Source organism: Scleropages formosus, chromosome 12 (assembly GCF_900964775.1).
Source record: "Scleropages formosus chromosome 12, fSclFor1.1, whole genome shotgun sequence".
In the NCBI taxonomy this organism is placed as follows: domain Eukaryota; kingdom Metazoa; phylum Chordata; class Actinopteri; order Osteoglossiformes; family Osteoglossidae; genus Scleropages; species Scleropages formosus.
Genome location: NC_041817.1, coordinates 35023 through 52134, shown reverse-complemented (window position 1 = coordinate 52134; position 17112 = coordinate 35023). Strand labels below are relative to the sequence as shown.

Sequence of the window (17112 nt, the reverse complement as noted above, 5' to 3'; positions counted from 1 at the left end):
ATGGAGAAATAGATCAGTTATGTCAGTTTCTGATTCACCGCATACTGTGCAAGAGAAGGTGAATTTGTATTTAAGCACCCAGTGAAAACAGTTAAAACAACTGAAAAAAAATAAACATTTTATTATAAAGACTATACACTGAAAATATAAAACATTTATAAAATCAGATGTAGGGAGTACACATCGAAAGCGGTACTGATATTTCAGAACATTCAAGAAGCACTTAATGTGACATCTGTCCCTTAAATACACATACCTTCATACAGTCACCATGTTAAATGACAAAATTCCAGAATATAAAACATCTGAAATAAATATGGATGTTTTTTTTCCTGTGTTTTAACACACTAGTCACATTTGGAGTATTCAGTAAATATCTTCTTTCTCAGGTATTCCTTCCAAGCTTCCATGTTGGACAGTTCCATTGAATTCCACTCCAAGTGAGGGATCTATAGTAAGGAGTAAAAGCAAAAGACAAAGTAAATACAAGACAAAAGACACAAAAGGCATAAATTCTAGACTTCCAAACAAAACACAGTCTGATACATTGACTGATCCTACACACTTGGACAACATGATAACCCAAAATTTCCAGGTGTCTCTTCCTCATCACGGCATCTCCTTTCATGTGACCCGAGTTCCTGCAGAAGGACCTTGAGTCCAGGAAGTCCACAGCAATGCTGAGGAGACAGCAAACAAGGTAAGAAAATAAAAGGTCAAAAACAGCACACTAAAACTCAAAGCTATCTATACCCAAATAATGGTCTACCCTTTTCTGTCCTTTGTTAGTGGAACACAAGAGAAATGTTCTGATTGTTGTCCTGAAGAAAATCCCAACTTCCTGGTCATGCTACCCACATGTAAAACAGCAGCTGGTTTTTTTATGGTCTCCTACCGCTGTGCCCCAGCTGGCAGCTCATTTTGCTCCTTCCATGCAGAACCTAGTCCCCATTGGACCTTCTCCTCCTCTGTGACCTGCAGCTGGCTATGCTCAGCGATGGGTACTGGTCGCATATATCTGTCCAGGACACACTCAAAGTCTGCAGGGGAAGGAACGACAGGCTTACACTACACAAGTCACAATGAGATTCTTCTAGACAAAGGAAACAGTCCATTTTAAGTTACTAAATACCTTCAATTTGCAGCTCATAGGTTATTGTGAAACAATTGTGAAGAGGAATCCTCAACTCTGAAAAATCAGATTTATTCAGTCAACATACCTACTGTGTAGAAATAGGGAGTTAAGACAGCCACTTTGGCATAGTTCATTCCTCCAAGAACCTCTCCCAGCATCTTGTGGATTTGTTGTTGAAAAGGGCTGATGACACCATGGCCTAAAATGACATACCCAAGATGAAATGAGTACATTTATATGCATACAAACACATAACTGCTAATGAACACTGGCCTCTTTTCAGTTCAAAACCGCCATGTGTAACTCTTCAGATCTGTGCATTTACCTTTCTTCTGCATTTGCAGGCAGTAGCGCTCATGGAACCAAGGCACCTGGAATTCTGGGCACTCAAGACACACTGCTCGGTTCAGCTCCATCAGGCGCAGGCGAATCCGCATGTTCAGGGTGTCTGGAAGGGCTGCAAAGGTGACATGTTAGGAGAGCCAGTGGTTTTACCACAAGAGCTGACAGCCTCAGAGTTGCATATTTTACTGAAACCCAAAGGTAAATGGGCGGGTGCACCACATGCTCCTTCTTGAGGTTATCCTGTGAAAACGCTTCAACGTACTTTCCAGCTGCGAGTCCAACTTGGTCAAGAAGTCCACGGTGAAGATTTCCCTAATCAGGCTCTCGGGGAAGTAGTCAGCCACTGCCAAACAACAGGCCAGCAGAACCAACAGGTGGGGGTCAAATAAGCCTGGAGGGAGAGCGACAGACGGGTACACAGCTGGTAAAATCACCGGAACTTCAATTCAAACCTTGCAAAAGGATTTTCTTTTTAAACATGTGCAGTGATTACCAATGTAAGGGGTGAAATTCTCGATGCAGGTCTCAAAGAACTCCCCGTTCGGTGGATCATAGTTCAGCACGGAAAATGGAAGCAGAATAGAATAGGTCGTGGAATAGTGAATCTGGACAGAAATTCAAAACAGCATGACGTTAATTCCCGTTTATGAAATTTAGCTTGTGAGCATCATGTTAAAGTCTTTTAAAAAACTTTTCCATAATGGAATTAACACCTTCATATAATAAATTCAATGTAAAAAAAATATTTGTGGCAATGTTCTCTCATGAACATATCAGTCTTAAACTGGAATTGTTTGTCCTGCTTGTCGTACCTTGTGGATGTTCTCCATGGTTATACTGGCAATGTGATCCATAAGTGAGGGGAAAAGATAGCCGCTTCTGGTTAGAACCATGCACAACTCAGGTAGGTCATTGAAAGTAATCTGCCCCTTCAGTCTCTGGAGGGTAACCATGGTCTCCTCCAGAAGCACCTCCTCAAACCACTCCCCTGAAACATACTTGAGCTCTTCCAGGAGCAGGTCCAGCCTGTGGGCCATGCGCACACGTTCCAGTCCACAGCGACTGAGCACCTGCAGCAGCTGGACATAGGTGCCAGGTGTGCTGTGATGGTAAGACGGGATGCTGCCACGTGCCCACCGGGCTGCAGCCTGGGCAATGCTGTTGAGCTCATTCAGGTTACACTGGGGCAGTACTGCTTTCACACGGGACGTGACCGTCTCCTCCACGCGAGGGCAGGGCAGCATAGACAGCACGCGTGTCAGCATGGCCACCTCTTGGGGGATCACGCTAACCTCCAAGTGGCTGTGAAAAACAGCGTGCGTTAGAATCAGGGGAGTTCTAGTTCCCAAAGGAGTCAGTGTCTCTTGGTTAATATGTCTACTGCGTCTACTGCTGTAGCCACTGTAAGGGGATCTAGCCCACCTAAACTGATGTTTAAGGTTTGTTGTGGACATCTGCTGTCCGCCCAACATCGAAACATAATCCCAAGCAAACAAAAAAAAGAAACATTCAACAAAGACTGATGCGAGTGACTGTTGGACCTCCACTCACCCCACCAGCTTGCTCCTCAGTTTGGTGAACATTTCTGGGCTCTGATAGTGAAGTACAATGAGCGCTTGCGTGATTCTGGCGATTTCTGCTGGCCGGAACACATCCAAGTTCCTATGCAGCACTGACGCAATTCTGGAAAAGGAAAACCCGGTTCCAGAGGCAGCAACAGCACATAGCAGAACAGCAGACAACGTGAACCACACCACGACAGTTGAACTGACTTGGTGATCAGCTGCAGGTTCCTGCATTGAGTCTCCTCCAGTGTCTCTACGACGGCCAATGCTTGCTGGGGGTTAAGTTCATCAACCAACAGCAGGGCTGAACTTTCCAAGCTATAAGACCAACAAAGTTAAAATTATGCATCATAAACATTTTTATTATGGGAGATACTGTAAAATGTCCGTCTCTGAGAGTATGAAACACAGAACTGCCTTTGAAATCATACACTGCATTGGCCTGGTTACAAAAACATAAGAATCTGGAGGGAAAAACATTTTAGAAAACATGCAACAATAACTGAGAACTCTCCGCATGTCAAGACACCATAAACAACGTAAACCTTTTTAGACTTTGCTTTACCACTAGTACAATAATGACACCTTACCCCTCTCTGGTTTCCAGCCTGGCAAGGGGTCCAAGGGCAGCAAAATACTTGCTGAAGGAGTTGGGGTCTGTACAAGTGTCTGAAAGTTCGGCGAGCCTCTCCCGGACAGCCAAGCGGAAGTCGCAGCTGTTGAACTGCAGGGACTGGTACAGCCCCAGAATGATGCCAATGCTCTCGGCATCCATGTCCCCTATGCCGTGCAGAAAGACACGATTGCACTTCTCCAGCAGGGGGCGGTAGCAGTATCTGATGTTGCGCAGAAACTGGACCACCCTTCTGGAGTTGCGATGGAGGGATGGGTTCATGGTGTCCAGAAGAGCATCTGCCCGCTCAATCAATCTGTCCCTCAAATGCGGAGAGGCCAGAGTGGATACACTGACCATTAGGTTAGTCAGAACCCTGCAGAAGTGGCAAGAATAGAAATATGTTAAGATTTTGCTAAGCCTGTTCACAAGACTGAATAATGCTGTAAATTCTACTTGTTAGGCAGTAGTTATCACAACAGCTGAGGCTTAAATCTCACGAGGGAACCAGCCGTCTCATCCTTTATCAAGGTCCTTATTTGGTCCCGTAACACATCCACATTTAAAAATAGTTAACTTTTGATAAAAGTATCGACAAAACAACAAGACTAATAAAATACATGGCAACAAATAGATGAGGCGAACTGATAAGTCGTGATGTATACCTGATATCTTCCACAGATTCCAGTTTCTGGCTTAAAATGTCAGTGATTTGACCCATTAAGGGGCTGTGATGCAGGTGCTGATCACTTAGGCAGACGGCAAACTTGGACAGTGTCGACAACTGCAATCTTCAAAACAAGACATCATTCACCTACACTTGACACAAGGACCATAGCATGCAAATGCAACTACTGAAAATAAATGCGATATTACATTCCTGTCTTTACCTACCTGTCCAATCTGTTCCAAGCTTCGGTAACCAGCTGTTGGACCAGAGAATCATGAGGTTCCACCGTGAGCCTGCAGATCAAAAGCAGGCTCCCCTGACAGATTTGCCAAAAAAACTTTGATATTAACTATGCTCCAAGAAAACGTGTATTACCATCCAAATGCCATTACGCCGTGCACGTTAAAGTGTTTAAGTGAGTCCTCCGTCATACCTCAGGACATTGTACAGCATGTCCACAACAGCGGAATCATCCATCACCGCAATCTTGTTCTCAGCCAGCACGCAGAGTGTGAGGAACTGCGGGTGGGTCCGAATCATCTCGAGGGTGCGCAGAATGTGAGGTTTCTCCTTCTGGAACTGCCACAGCATCCCGAGGGCACCGGCCACATGGCCGGCCCCCAACTTGGCCTTGTGCTTGCCTACCACGTCGAACACCTGGACTTCTGCAGAGCAGACGCGAAGCTGCTCCAAAATCTGGTCCCGGTTTGCTCTGCCAACATGGAGAGCCCGGCAAGGATGGCGCCACAAAGCCCGCAGTCTCAGCATGGCAGGACGGGCAGCACGGATTCAGACTCGGATTCCGACAAAAGTCCACATCTTAAGAAGGCGAGTTCACAGGTGTGCAGCTGAACAGGAGAAATGAGTGCCATAATAGTTGCGTCATGAAACATCTGCTGAATGACACGAAAAGCAACATAAGGAAGGCGGTCAAACATTTCAACTTAAAAGACAGAACATGAGGAAAGGTGAGCTGCAAAAAAGTCAATCAAAACAAATAAACAAAACTACTATGAATGGCGATATTTATTTAATTGCTGCTGTCAATTTCATACTAGCGCCGCGCAGAAATTACATTAGAAATCTTGTGAGCATTATGCAGTCAAGTTTTATGTTTATTTCAGTGCAGGGATTTTATATTTCGAAGAAACATACATGATACATTTCCTCTCTGAAATCACTAGAATTCTGAAAAAACGTATTTGTCATTCAATCAAATGATGAGGATCTCTCTGTTCAGCTGTACAATATCTAGTCGTGTATCTTACCCCTTCACGTCACACATTCCTTAAGTTATTACACACAAAGCAAAGAGCATAAGTATACTTTTCCACATCGTAGCTACAGCCACAAGAAGAGGCACTCCGATCTCCGGAACGATATTCAAGTCTGACTTTGACGAGTGGAGTCACGCCGGCGCCGACAGCATGGCGCTTCGCTGGGGCCCCACGTGAGAACGCTTACATCCGCCACTTTCGTCGTCCGGATTTTGTTTTCATTTAAATATAAAATATGATATTTTATCTGTCATTTTTACCTGGTGTATTCACTTAGGTGAACATTTAATAGCAATGTGCGATATTCCATTACAATTGACTAAGGAATACATGATTATGTGTTGTTAGAACACATCGCTAAGGGACCATGGAACAAAACATCATCTTACAACGCCAAAATGACAGTTGTAAAGAGGTTGATTCTAAGGACAAAACAAAGAAGGGAAATAAAATATTCTTTTAAAAAATTGGCTACCTAAAGTACACGTAGCATAGCAATCATCTTACTGCAGGAAAAATGCTCTTTCTTGTGTTTGACGGTGGAACAAAAAAGTATACATTTTGCCTAACCCCCTTACTCTTTTACCGTAACCCTTAGATAAAACAGAACACAGTCCCTAGTTCCTCCTCCTGCACTTTACGTTGTAGCACTTAGCATCCTGGTACAGGACATTTTGCACTTTTCGCGATTACTCAAATGGCAAGAATGTTACACTGTAATAACATAAATAAAATAAACTGTCGTATCCACCAACTACATTATGAAGCATAATAAGCCAAATAAAGGTCGTGATAATCTGATCAACGTTTATATTTTAAGCATTACGTCCTAACAGTTTTCTAGCGAAAAGTTTCGGTTATGAAAAAAATCATTTGGAAATGCTGCACTAAGTAAAAACACCAACTTTGGATAGTACCACCGTAGGTACGGACGATACCCCAAATACACGGTTCACTCGGGAAACTGAACGACATGATCAATCGTATGACGTCATTCTGCGCGCTGATTGGCGGGGTCCTGACTGACGTTTTTATGCCGCGCTAATTTGGAAACACGGACGATTCCGCAAAAAACGTAAAAAAGTAACAAAAAAAACACTGGACGTAGCCGTATTTGAGTTATAGGATAAGAACCAACGATACGTCAATTGTATTTACAACACATGCTTAATTACTGTGAATTGGAAAATCTAACTAAATACTTGAAAGTAAAAGTGGATTTCACAGAAACAAAGAAATTTTCCTTGTTTTTACGCGGCAAATCTGATCTCAACATACAATGTTTCTTAAATCTCTGTATAATTTCTGGTAAATATGATCATATACAGAAGCAATAATGGTAAAATCCTCAACCTAATTTACCTTACTGAAAACTGAATGATATTAAGAGTTAAGAGCTTGTAAAGATTAAGAAAGCAAGGCACACATGGAGCACTGAACATTTGTTCAGAGATATAATACACCTAAAAGGCTGGCTATGCATTAAAGTACTACAATAACTATATTAATTATTAAAGCTATCGATAAGACAACTGGTCACAGTGAAAAGGAGTAAAAAAACTCCCCAACCGAAAGACAAAATAAAAAACCTCCTAGGGTCCAAGTTACAGTGGCTGCCCACCCTTCCTGGGCATTCTAAACACTTTTATTTCTTTTAAGAATGTGGATTTGTTGTTTTCTTTAACACCTTATTGGGTATCTTTATATAACTTATTAGAAAAAAGAAAATCTACTCTTAAGTGAGAAGCTGAATGTTTTAAAGTCTGTAGAGCAGTGTGAGGTCAACACATGGATCTATCTAGAAGTCTATCTGTCTAGCAGCATATTTATATGGTCTCAAGAGCTCATAATTTGGCAAAATAGAGAAAATGGATAAAGAGCTGTGAGAACTTAGTGATTTCCAACTCAAAACAAACCAAATATAATGGAATTCGAGTCCACTTCATTTTCCTTTCTACAGTGTATTTTGTCCAATTTAGCATTCTTGTACTGGGATTGGTTCTGGACCATCATGACCCACTATTGGACAAGGCAAAAAATGTGAACTTTTATTAAGAAATCCATTCACAGCGCGCCGGGTGCGTGGTGCCCCAGCTGGATTGGCCAGGTCCGATCAGTACGAGTTTCAAGGCGGTCGAGTTTCAAAGCAGGCGAGTGCAGCAGCTCCATTTAAGTTGCTATGTACTGTGCTGTGTATTATAAATATACTGCAAAGTATACACGTTTAAGTTCTTAAATAAAATGTGAACTTTTATTGTAAAATCCAAGCACGCCGGGGGCGTGGTGCCTCAGCGGGCTTGGCCAGGTCCGATGAGTACGAGTTTGAAGGCGGTCGAGTTTCAAAGCAGTCGAGTGCAGAGGCTCCATTTAAGTTGCTATGTACTGTGCTGTGTATTATAAATGTACTGCAAAGTATACACGTTTATTTTCTTAAATAAAATGTGAACTTTTATTAAGAAATCCATTCACAGTGCGCCGGGTGCGTGGTGCCCCAGCGGGATTGGCCAGGTCCGATGAGTACGAGTTTCAAGGCGGTCGAGTTTCAAAGCAGTCGAGTGCAGCAGCTCCATTTAAGTTGCTATGTACTGTGCTGTGTATTATAAATGTACTGCAAAGTATACACGTTTAAGTTCTTAAATAAAATGTGAACTTTTATTATAAAATCCAAGCACGCCGGGGGCGTGGTGCCTCAGCGGGCTTGGCCAGGTCCGATGAGTACGAGTTTCAAGGCGGTCGAGTTTCAAAGGTGGCGAGTGCAGAGGCTCCATTTAAATTGCTATGTACTGTGCTGTGTATTATAAATGTACTGCAAAGTATACACGTTTAAGTTCTTGGATGAAATGTGAACTTTTACTTTAAAATCCATTCACAGCGCGCCGGTTGCGTGGTGCCTCAGCGGGCTTGGCCAGGTCCGATCAGTACGAGTTTGAAGGCGGTCGAGTTTGAAAGCAGTCGAGTGCAGAGGCTCCATTTAAGTTGCTATGTACTGTGCTGTGTATTATAAATGTACTGCAAAGTATACACGTTTAAGTTCTTGGGACAAATGTGAACTTTTACTTTAAAATCCATTCACAGCGCGCCGGTTGCGTGGTGCCTCAGCGGGCTTGGCCAGGTCCGATGAGTACGAGTTTGAAGGCGGTCGAGTTTGAAAGCAGTCGAGTGCAGAGGCTCCATTTAAGTTGCTATGTACTGTGCTGTGTATTATAAATGTACTGCAAAGTATACACGTTTAAGTTGTTAAATGAAATGTGAACTTTTATTATAAAATCCAAGCACGCCGGGTGCGTGGTGCCCCAGCTGGATTGGCCAGGTCCGATCAGTACGAGTTTGAAGGCGGTCGAGTTTGAAAGCAGTCGAGTGCAGAGGCTCCATTTAACTTGCTATGTACTGTGCTGTGTATTATAAATGTACTGCAAAGTATACACATTTCAGTTCTTGGATAAAATGTGAACTTTTATTAAGAAATCCATTCACAGCGCGCCGGGGGCGTGGTGCCTCAGCGGGCTTGGCCAGGTCCGATCAGTACGAGTTTCAAAGCGGTCGAGTTTCGAAGCGGTCGAGTGCAGAGGCTCCACTGTTCTTGTGTAGTATATGTCTGCTGGAATTGTATGCCTGTAAATACATTGTACAATATATTACATGATTTAGCAGGTTTAATATAAACTAAGGGAAGTAAATTTATGATAGGGATGAATTTTTTTTATTTTTTTCCTCTTTTTTTTTATTGAGTTGATTGACTTCTTCAATCATCTAATAGGGTGGGAGCACAATTGGAAGTCCCGCCTTCCCTCGTGAATCGAGCTGACAAGCGAAATTTTTTTCTAGTGGGATAAAGTTAAAGAATTTGAGAAAGTCCTTCCACTGTTGTTTCGGTTGCAGACGGATTCGGTCAGTTTTACTTCCCCCCCATGGAGCAACAACGAACTTCTACGCTATGACGATGATGGCGAACCACCCGAAGAACCGAGCCTTGGAGGACTGACTGTGACTGAGACGCATGATTTCCACAGAGTGTGGTAGGTGTTCTGCCCGCAGATTTGTTTAGTTCGTACAGTAGCTGAGTGGGAATAGCTGGAAACAGTGAGAAATTAATATTTGAACTGTTAATATTGAACTGGCACTGGTGATTGTTTCACACTGGTGTGTTAAACTCCAATTGTTAAAGTGTTAGCTTGGGTATGCCTAAATAGTTATAATATTGGGGTGCACCTGACCTAGTCTAACTCTTAGTTGCTACAATTTGTATGGTGTGTATTGTGTGTAAGCAAATTGTTATTTTTTTCCTTGTTGCTTTATCAGAGTTCAGTTTCATGTTATTTAAGGTAATGTTTTACTGAAAATCCTGTGTATATATATATGAGAAAACAAGAGAAACACAGTTTTTTGGTAAAGTTTAATAGTTAATTTTAATAATTGCCCCAAATCGAGTGGTCCAGTTTATTTACCCCTCCACAGGCGAACCTACTGGCCTAAGAACAAAACATTACACCACGTGTTACACAATGTATACACATTTAAGTTCTTGGAAGAAATGTGAACTTTTTAAAAAAAATTACAGCACGGGGGCGTGGTGCCGCAGCACTGCAGGCTTCGCCCAGTCGAAGAGTTCGTGTTCCGAAGCATTCGAGTTCTGAGGCTCCGCTGTAGTTGTCGTACTGTGTATTATAAACTATGCTGCACATTTAAGTTTGTGGGAAAAAAATGTGAACTTTTTTTTAAAAAAAAAATCAGTTTATAGCAAGTGGGGGGCATGATGGTGCAATGGGGACCGGATTCTGCTCTCCGGTGGGTCTGCGGTTCCAGTCCCGTTTGGGGTGCCTTGTGATGGACTGGCGTGTGGTCCTGTCCTGGGTGTGTCCCCTCCCTCTCCAGCCTTACGCCCTGTGTTGCCGGGTTAGGCTCCGTCTTCCCGTGACCCCGTATGGGACAAGCGGTTCAGACAATGTGTGTGAGACAATGTATTGTTAGTGGGTTGGCTGGATGGCTGGCTTGTTGGGTTAGGCTTGGGTTAGACTTGCTTTAGGCCTCCCTGGGACCCCGTATGGGACGAGCGCTTCAGACAATGTATGTGTGTTTTGCAGCGGTGGGCTGGATACCCTTCCTTGATTTCAGTGAAACAGTTTTTTAGTTTGCTGTTGAGAGTACTTTATCAGAGGTATGACATTTTGGAGCACGATGATTTACATTTACAATTATTTGCTTAGCGGACACTTTTCTCCAAAGCGACTTACAACGAACATTATGTAGTGTACTAACCCACACACCTTATTCACCAAGGTGACTATGCTACTAGATACACTACTTACAAGCACTCACTCTGTGACACTCACACACACTAAGGGGGAGCCTGAACAGCATGTATTTGGACTGTGGGAGGAAACCGGAGCACCCAGAGGAAACCCACGCAGACACGGAGAACATGCAAACTCCATACAGACTGAGCAGGGATCAAACCCACGTTCTGTCACACCACCCAGGCACGAGAGCTTGGGGCTAAGGTTTTGCCTGGAGCTGGGGTTAGAGACGGCAGCGCTACTCGCTGAGCCACCGTGTCGTGAATTCGTTCTGAACGGATTCTGTGGAACCTGATCAGCTGCAGTTTTATTATTCCTTTGAATGTGTGCTTAGGGTGATAACTGGATTTGTGTAGCAGAAAATGTTTGTCTGTTATTTTGAGAAAGACTTTAGTTTTTTGAGATTTAAGGCCATTCTGAGATTCACTGTAATATACAGTGGTGTCCAGGAAGTTTACTTCCCGTGTGTCCCAGTGTTGTTTTACTGCTATTTTTGGGTGGTGTGTGTTCATTATAGCTGTGAAAGTGTTGAAGTCTGTGAGGCTGTGGTGCCACACTGTGAAAATGTCATCTAGACATCTATAGTAGAGAAGTGGTTTGATTGGGCATTCGTCAAATAATGTTTGCTCCCAGTCTGCCATATATTATGTATATGTTAGCATAGGTGCTGCAAATTTCTTGCCCATTGCTGTGCCCTGGATCTGTAAGTAGCTTTTGGAGTCGAATACAAAGTCGTTTCTGGTTAGGCTTATGTCCAGTAGTTTTAGTATTTCCACATCTGGTCTATTCGGGTCTGGATACTTGTTGAAGAGTCTCCTTACTGCTTCTAGGCCCAAATCTGTGGCAATGTTTGTGTACAGGCTGTTGATGTCAGTAGTGAATAAAATTGCATCCTCTGGAACAGAAACGTTCTCCAGCTTGCTAATGAAGTCGTATGGGGCCTTTCAGGTAGCTGGGATGTAGCTGGGACTGAGGGTTCAGGTAGCTGCCAATGTACTTTGCTATATGGTACGTTTCACTATTGCAGTCTGACACGGTAGGTCTTCCTTTGGGGATCTCTCCAGGGATCATCCATGTTTCGGGGTCTGCGTGTATTTTTGGGAGGAGGTAGAAATTTCAGTCCCGCAGAATTTCAGGTCCCGTTAAGTAATGTTTTTGTTTTTTTGTTATGTACTGTTTGATTTATAACTGTGTTAAAATCTCGACTTGTTTCCGGTCCCAGTGGATGCGGGAGCGGAGTGTAGTATTCTATATTACTTAGTTGTCGAGTGGCTTCGTATTTGTCCTGTTGTGTGTCCATTATTACGATTGCAGAACCTTTGCCTGCCGGGTTAAAAACTATATGTTTGTTTTTCCTTAGTGTCTGTATTGCCCCCTTTAAGGGTGGGCTGAGGTTACGTTTTTGGTTGTGTGTGTGTGTGTGTGTGTGTGTGTGTGTGTGTGTGTATGTGATGGATCGTATTATTTTATTGTTGTATTTGATTAATTTCCGAATATTGGGACTGACTTGTTTCAAATTTGGTTCCTATTTAGATGATTTGGTAAATGGGGTTAGCCGTTTCTTTTGTTGGAAATTGAAGTGGTCTAATAGTTTTAATTTTCTCTTGTATGAATGGATGTCCCTGAGGAGTTCCCCCAAATCTGGTCCATCTGGTGTGGGAATGGAAGTGAGGCCTCTCTCCAGAAGTTCCTCTTCCGGTTTTGTCAGGGTGAACGTTTTGGACAAGTTGATAATGTTGGTGTGCTTTGTGTTTTGTCGCACGTCTCCACCCTTAAAAGTTTAACTGGTCCAGCCAGTGTCTGACGGTCAAATGCACTGTTCCTGTTGTCCACCGTGTTACGTTAAGACGGTCAATTTTGAAGAGAAGTTTGTTGATCATCAGTAATGAACTCCCGTGTTGCTCAGTGTGTCTGTTGATGGTGTCCAGTGTGTTCTTTTGCTCCCTGGGTAACGTGTCCGAGTATTGTATCAGGGGCGTGTGTATGGAGGCATTCGGGAAAGTTTCCCTTGCCGCCCTCCACATGTGCTGTAATCGCTCGATAGCTGTCTTGTACGGTTGTTGCAGATGGTTATGAAGTCCTGCAGCTAATATTACCTGTTATGTCTGGAGGTGTATGTTTGTCTTTTTTTTTTTCCTAATATTTTGGCTATGTGAAAGAAGTTGGCCTCTGGGTAGCTGTCTACCTGAACCCCGTTCGGCGTGGTGCCTGCGATTCTTCCTATCCCCTATAATTACGGTCGGTTCCCTTACTTCTGATTCCCACTCTGCAATCTTCCTCTCCGTGGCCGAGTGTTGTGCAGGTATCTGAAGTGCTACTGCAGTGTGTGGCACCAGTTCTTCCTCCTCCGAATTGACGGGCGGGGGGGGGCTCCGGCTCCTGTGCATGTTTCTTATGTTATCTGTTTGCTCCTGTTCCACACCCCTTTCTGTACTGAGTATTGCACTGCCGCCTATGGCCTGTTCTACTTTCAGTAAATTGTGTGTCCTTTCCACTGTAGTCTGTCTGTTTCCCTCCCCGCTTGTCTGTTTTTCCACAGCTGTTCTGCTCTCTGGGAGGGCCTCAATTATTGCTACCTCCTGGGACCCTACGCTGGTGCTGGTTCTTATAGGTCCTCTACGTCTCTGTCCCTTTCCTCCCGTTCCCTTGCCTGTGTCTTCCGTCTCCTTCCCTTTGTCATTCTGTTTATTTACTTCACTGTAGCCACTTTCTGTTTGTTTTGTTTTTCCTTTTGTCCCGCTCTGTCTGTCCATCCTGTGGAGCCCTAGGTGGTGTGTCTGCTTCCCTATGTACTTCTGCTATTGTTTTACCTGTCCTACCCGTTCCTACTCTGTTCTGTTCCATGTTTCTTACTTGTGCGTATGTCCGGTGGCTGTTTGCTGGCCTCAGACAGGTTACTGTTCTGACCCTGTCTTTTTCCTCACTGTTTTCCGTTCATTTATTAAGACCCAGGATATACATCGTTCTGATCAATGTTTCTTCTTTTAATTGGTGTCTGTATCTACTTTTTGCCAACTTCACCACCACCTCCCATTCTGCCACACTGGCTAAGTCAGAAGTTGGTTTTTGTGTGTGTATTATGCCTTCATAATGGGACTGGAGTATATACATGTTACTTTTCATCCAGGCCTCCATTTTTTTTTTTTTTTGTACTGTCTGTCACGTAATGTTATTAGGGGATGAAGGTATAATAAAATGGGTTATTTGGAGCTAGGCATAGGGTTGCAGCAAAGGTTATAGTTGGAGCTTAGGTTTGGGTTGGAGCTAGGGTAAGAGCTGGATCTATGGATAGGGCAGGAGCTACGGTTAAGGTTGAGGCTAAGGTTTTAGCTGGAGTTGGGGATAGAGCTTAGGTGAGGGTTTGAGCTAGGGTTAGGGCTGGATCTCAGTATAGAGCTTGGGTTAGGGTTGGAGCTAGGGGTAGTGTTTGAGCTATGATTCGGGCTGGAGCAAGTTTTAGGTTTGGAGCTAGGGTTAGGGTTTGAGCTAGGGTTAAAGTTGGAGCTAGGGATAGGGCTGCAGCTAGGGTTAGGGTTGGAGCTAGTTTTAGGGTTGGAATTATGGATAGAGCAGGAGCTAGGGTTGGAGCTTGGGCTAAGGTTGGAGCTAGGGTTAGGGCTGGAGCTACACATAGAGCTTGGGTTACGGTGTGAGCTAGGGCTAGGTTCGGAGCACGTCTTTGGGTGTGAGCTTGGGCTAGGGTTAAGGTTAGGCTGAGGAGAGTTATGGACTTCGTTTGCACAGTTGTATTTTGGTTGCTCTGGCAACATGTGTTCTCTTCCAGGTTGTAACATGTCAGTTTTGTTTTCGGTGTGTTTGTGCATGGTGGAATGATGCTGGTGAATGAAGCGTTGCTGGGGGGTGTGTAAAGGAGTTGTGTGTGTTTATGGGGTGTCCAGTTGTGGGAGAATCGCATGTGTTGTCAGAGAATTTTTTTAGTTTTTTGTTGCAGAGTAATGTCTCCCCCATGAGTCTGCGTGAGTCTCCTAATTAGTGACCAAATACAAGCTTTATAGCAGAAACTTCGCCCTTCTGGCTACACCATAACAGCCTCAACAACTAATTCCAAAATGCATATTCTCAAGAATAACACCCAACATAAATAGAAAACCATACAAACCATATGAAACATTTGTCTATTATAAATATCCCTATCTTACAGTATACAAAAACATTTATCCCATTACACAGTAAATCACCCCTAGGGAGCCCAAGGACTCCCACCTAGAAATACCCCAAGCGGTTCAGTCCATCTGGTTTGCAATACAGGCTAACCAGCACAAGAAAAATGTTAAACTGCTGAAGGCTAAGGAAAGAAACTACAGAAATGATCCTTGAAAACTGCATGATGTACTTGTCGTAGTTTAATTTAAGAAATGTTAATAGTTAAGGACAAACGGATACCGGTAGGCCTTTCCCCCAGCAGCAAACCTGGTTCAAACAGAAAATGTTAAGTGAAATACTGGACCAAAACAAACAGTGTAACAGCACAAAGTGAAATGCATGTGAACAGGCAGCAGCAACAGCAAGAGTCAATACTTCAATGGTATTTTTGCTGGCATCTTACTGATTCTTTGCTACCGGCATGCCTGTCACAGCTCAGGATGTGACAGTCAGGGTTGGAGCTAGGGTTAGGGTTGGAACTCTCCGCTTTCTCGGGCTTTTTCTTTTCTGGGGATTTTGCAAACACCTGAACCTTATTCTGTTTTCCGCACTTGACGCAAACGCGTTATCTTTTTTCCAGCTTTGGGTCACCATGCCCTGTTTCAGTCTCTACTTGTGTATGAGAGCATCAACACAACAGTTTTCTCACCCAGTTTGTCTTTGTTAGTTCCTGCTCCTTCATACAGCGTGCAGCATTACATCTCTCCTTTAGAGAGCGAGGCAGAGCATGCAGAGCGTCCAGAGCAAGGAGTCAAACAACGGTAGCCGAGACGGCGTCTTTCGAAAGAATCGAGTCCCTGTCCGACGTAAGTTCCATCCCGAATGTATCGTCTGACGGCAGAACGCGTATCGCCATCGCTCACGCCGACTCGGACAGGTAGGAGCCATGCGGGAGGCGCACCTGGCCAGGTGAATGTTTCCACTAGTCCCTCCCTGGTCTCACAAGTTGCGTGTTTCTCACAGCCTGGAGGTGGACAATGTTCCATCCCAAGAACGGAGTCCTCTGGCTTTGCAGACGAGTCCAGGTCTGCTGCTGCACCCCTACTTCCCACTGAGCCAGCGGCGCGAGTCCTTCCTGTACCGCTCGGACTCCGACTACGACCCGTCTCCCAGGGCCATGTCCTACAACTCCTCTCTTACCAGCGAAGGGTAAGAGGCTCCCGCTCCATATCTCTGCACAGTCTCTAAACGCACTGTGTATCTCACAAGCTCACTGACTAGTCCTCGGAACTCACAGCTGCAAACACAACTGGGGCTCCATGTGTGTTCGGAAGTCTTTTTTGTTTGTAAGTCCAAAGTCATTTTTCACCACCGAGTCACAATCCATGGAAGGTTAATTGTTATTGAGGTGTCACTTGATTGATTTGCTGATTGGTTTCTGTAAATGTCTCAGATAGCTATAATAGGTTAAAAAAAAAACCTTTAGAGACATTAGTATTTTTATTATTATTATTTTATTTTTTTATTAAGCGCTCTTCTCATGCAGTGACACAGAGCGCTTTAATACAGACATAAGGCAAGAAAAACGGATCCAAACAAAGAAGACGGTCAACTAATGGCTGCCATAATGAAGAACTTATTATAGAGCTATAAGTATACCTACTGGCCACCGGGGAAAGGAACAAAAACTCCCAACTGAAAGTTGAGGGAGAAAAAAACCTCTGGGGGTCCACGGGCCAGTGGTAGCCCACCCCTCCTGGGCATTCTAGAACATAACAATTTGTAAGCCAGTGTTTAACAAGTAATTATAATGTTGGTGAATGGCATCTTGGATGGACTTCAAGCTGTGTTCCAATTGAAAAATGATCCACTTCACCTTTCCTGTTGTTAACCACTTGGCCAGTTTGGGGTCCCGGTGGTCCAGAGCCTGTTCCAGAAGCACAGAGCCCAAGGCTAGGCAGGGTACACTCTGCATGTGATGACACTCCGTTGCAGAATTTAACAATGACTCAAAATATGACTGAACATTGGTTCATATGGTGGAAAGAAACAAACTAACTGTACTTAAGAATCACGTGTCTCTTTCTCCTAATGTAATGAACACATTGT

At 43.9% G+C, this 17112-nt stretch overlaps 1 protein-coding gene and 1 long non-coding RNA gene across 9 annotated transcripts; one reads left to right on the top strand and one right to left on the bottom strand.

Annotated features, from left to right (window-relative positions):
• Positions 1-152: 152 nt before the first annotated feature.
• Positions 153-5950, bottom strand: fastkd1 (FAST kinase domains 1). Of its 8 annotated transcripts, none has more exons than XM_018741509.1 (15): positions 5597-5950; positions 4762-5224; positions 4553-4621; positions 4324-4449; positions 3636-4034; positions 3253-3363; positions 3032-3163; positions 2293-2782; positions 1974-2085; positions 1743-1871; positions 1461-1592; positions 1221-1334; positions 896-1040; positions 566-680; positions 153-449 (listed from the first exon to the last, which is right to left on the bottom strand). In XM_018741509.1, exons 2-15 carry the CDS (start codon positions 5094-5096, stop codon positions 348-350), a joined length of 2511 nt encoding a protein of 836 aa, XP_018597025.1. In that variant the 5' UTR covers positions 5097-5224; positions 5597-5950; the 3' UTR covers positions 153-347. The 8 variants fall into 8 exon arrangements, with proteins under 8 accessions (XP_018597025.1, XP_018597023.1, XP_018597027.1 ...); XM_018741507.1 differs by having other exon boundaries at positions 4762-5221; XM_018741511.1 differs by having other exon boundaries at positions 4762-5176.
• A 3451-nt stretch (positions 5951-9401) lies between these two features.
• LOC114912038 (uncharacterized) lies at positions 9402-16221 on the top strand. The gene is made up of 3 exons (XR_003798042.1): positions 9402-9621; positions 15776-15940; positions 16027-16221. It is a non-coding gene; the product is annotated as an uncharacterized LOC114912038 (long non-coding RNA).
• The last annotated feature ends 891 nt before the right edge of the window (positions 16222-17112 follow it).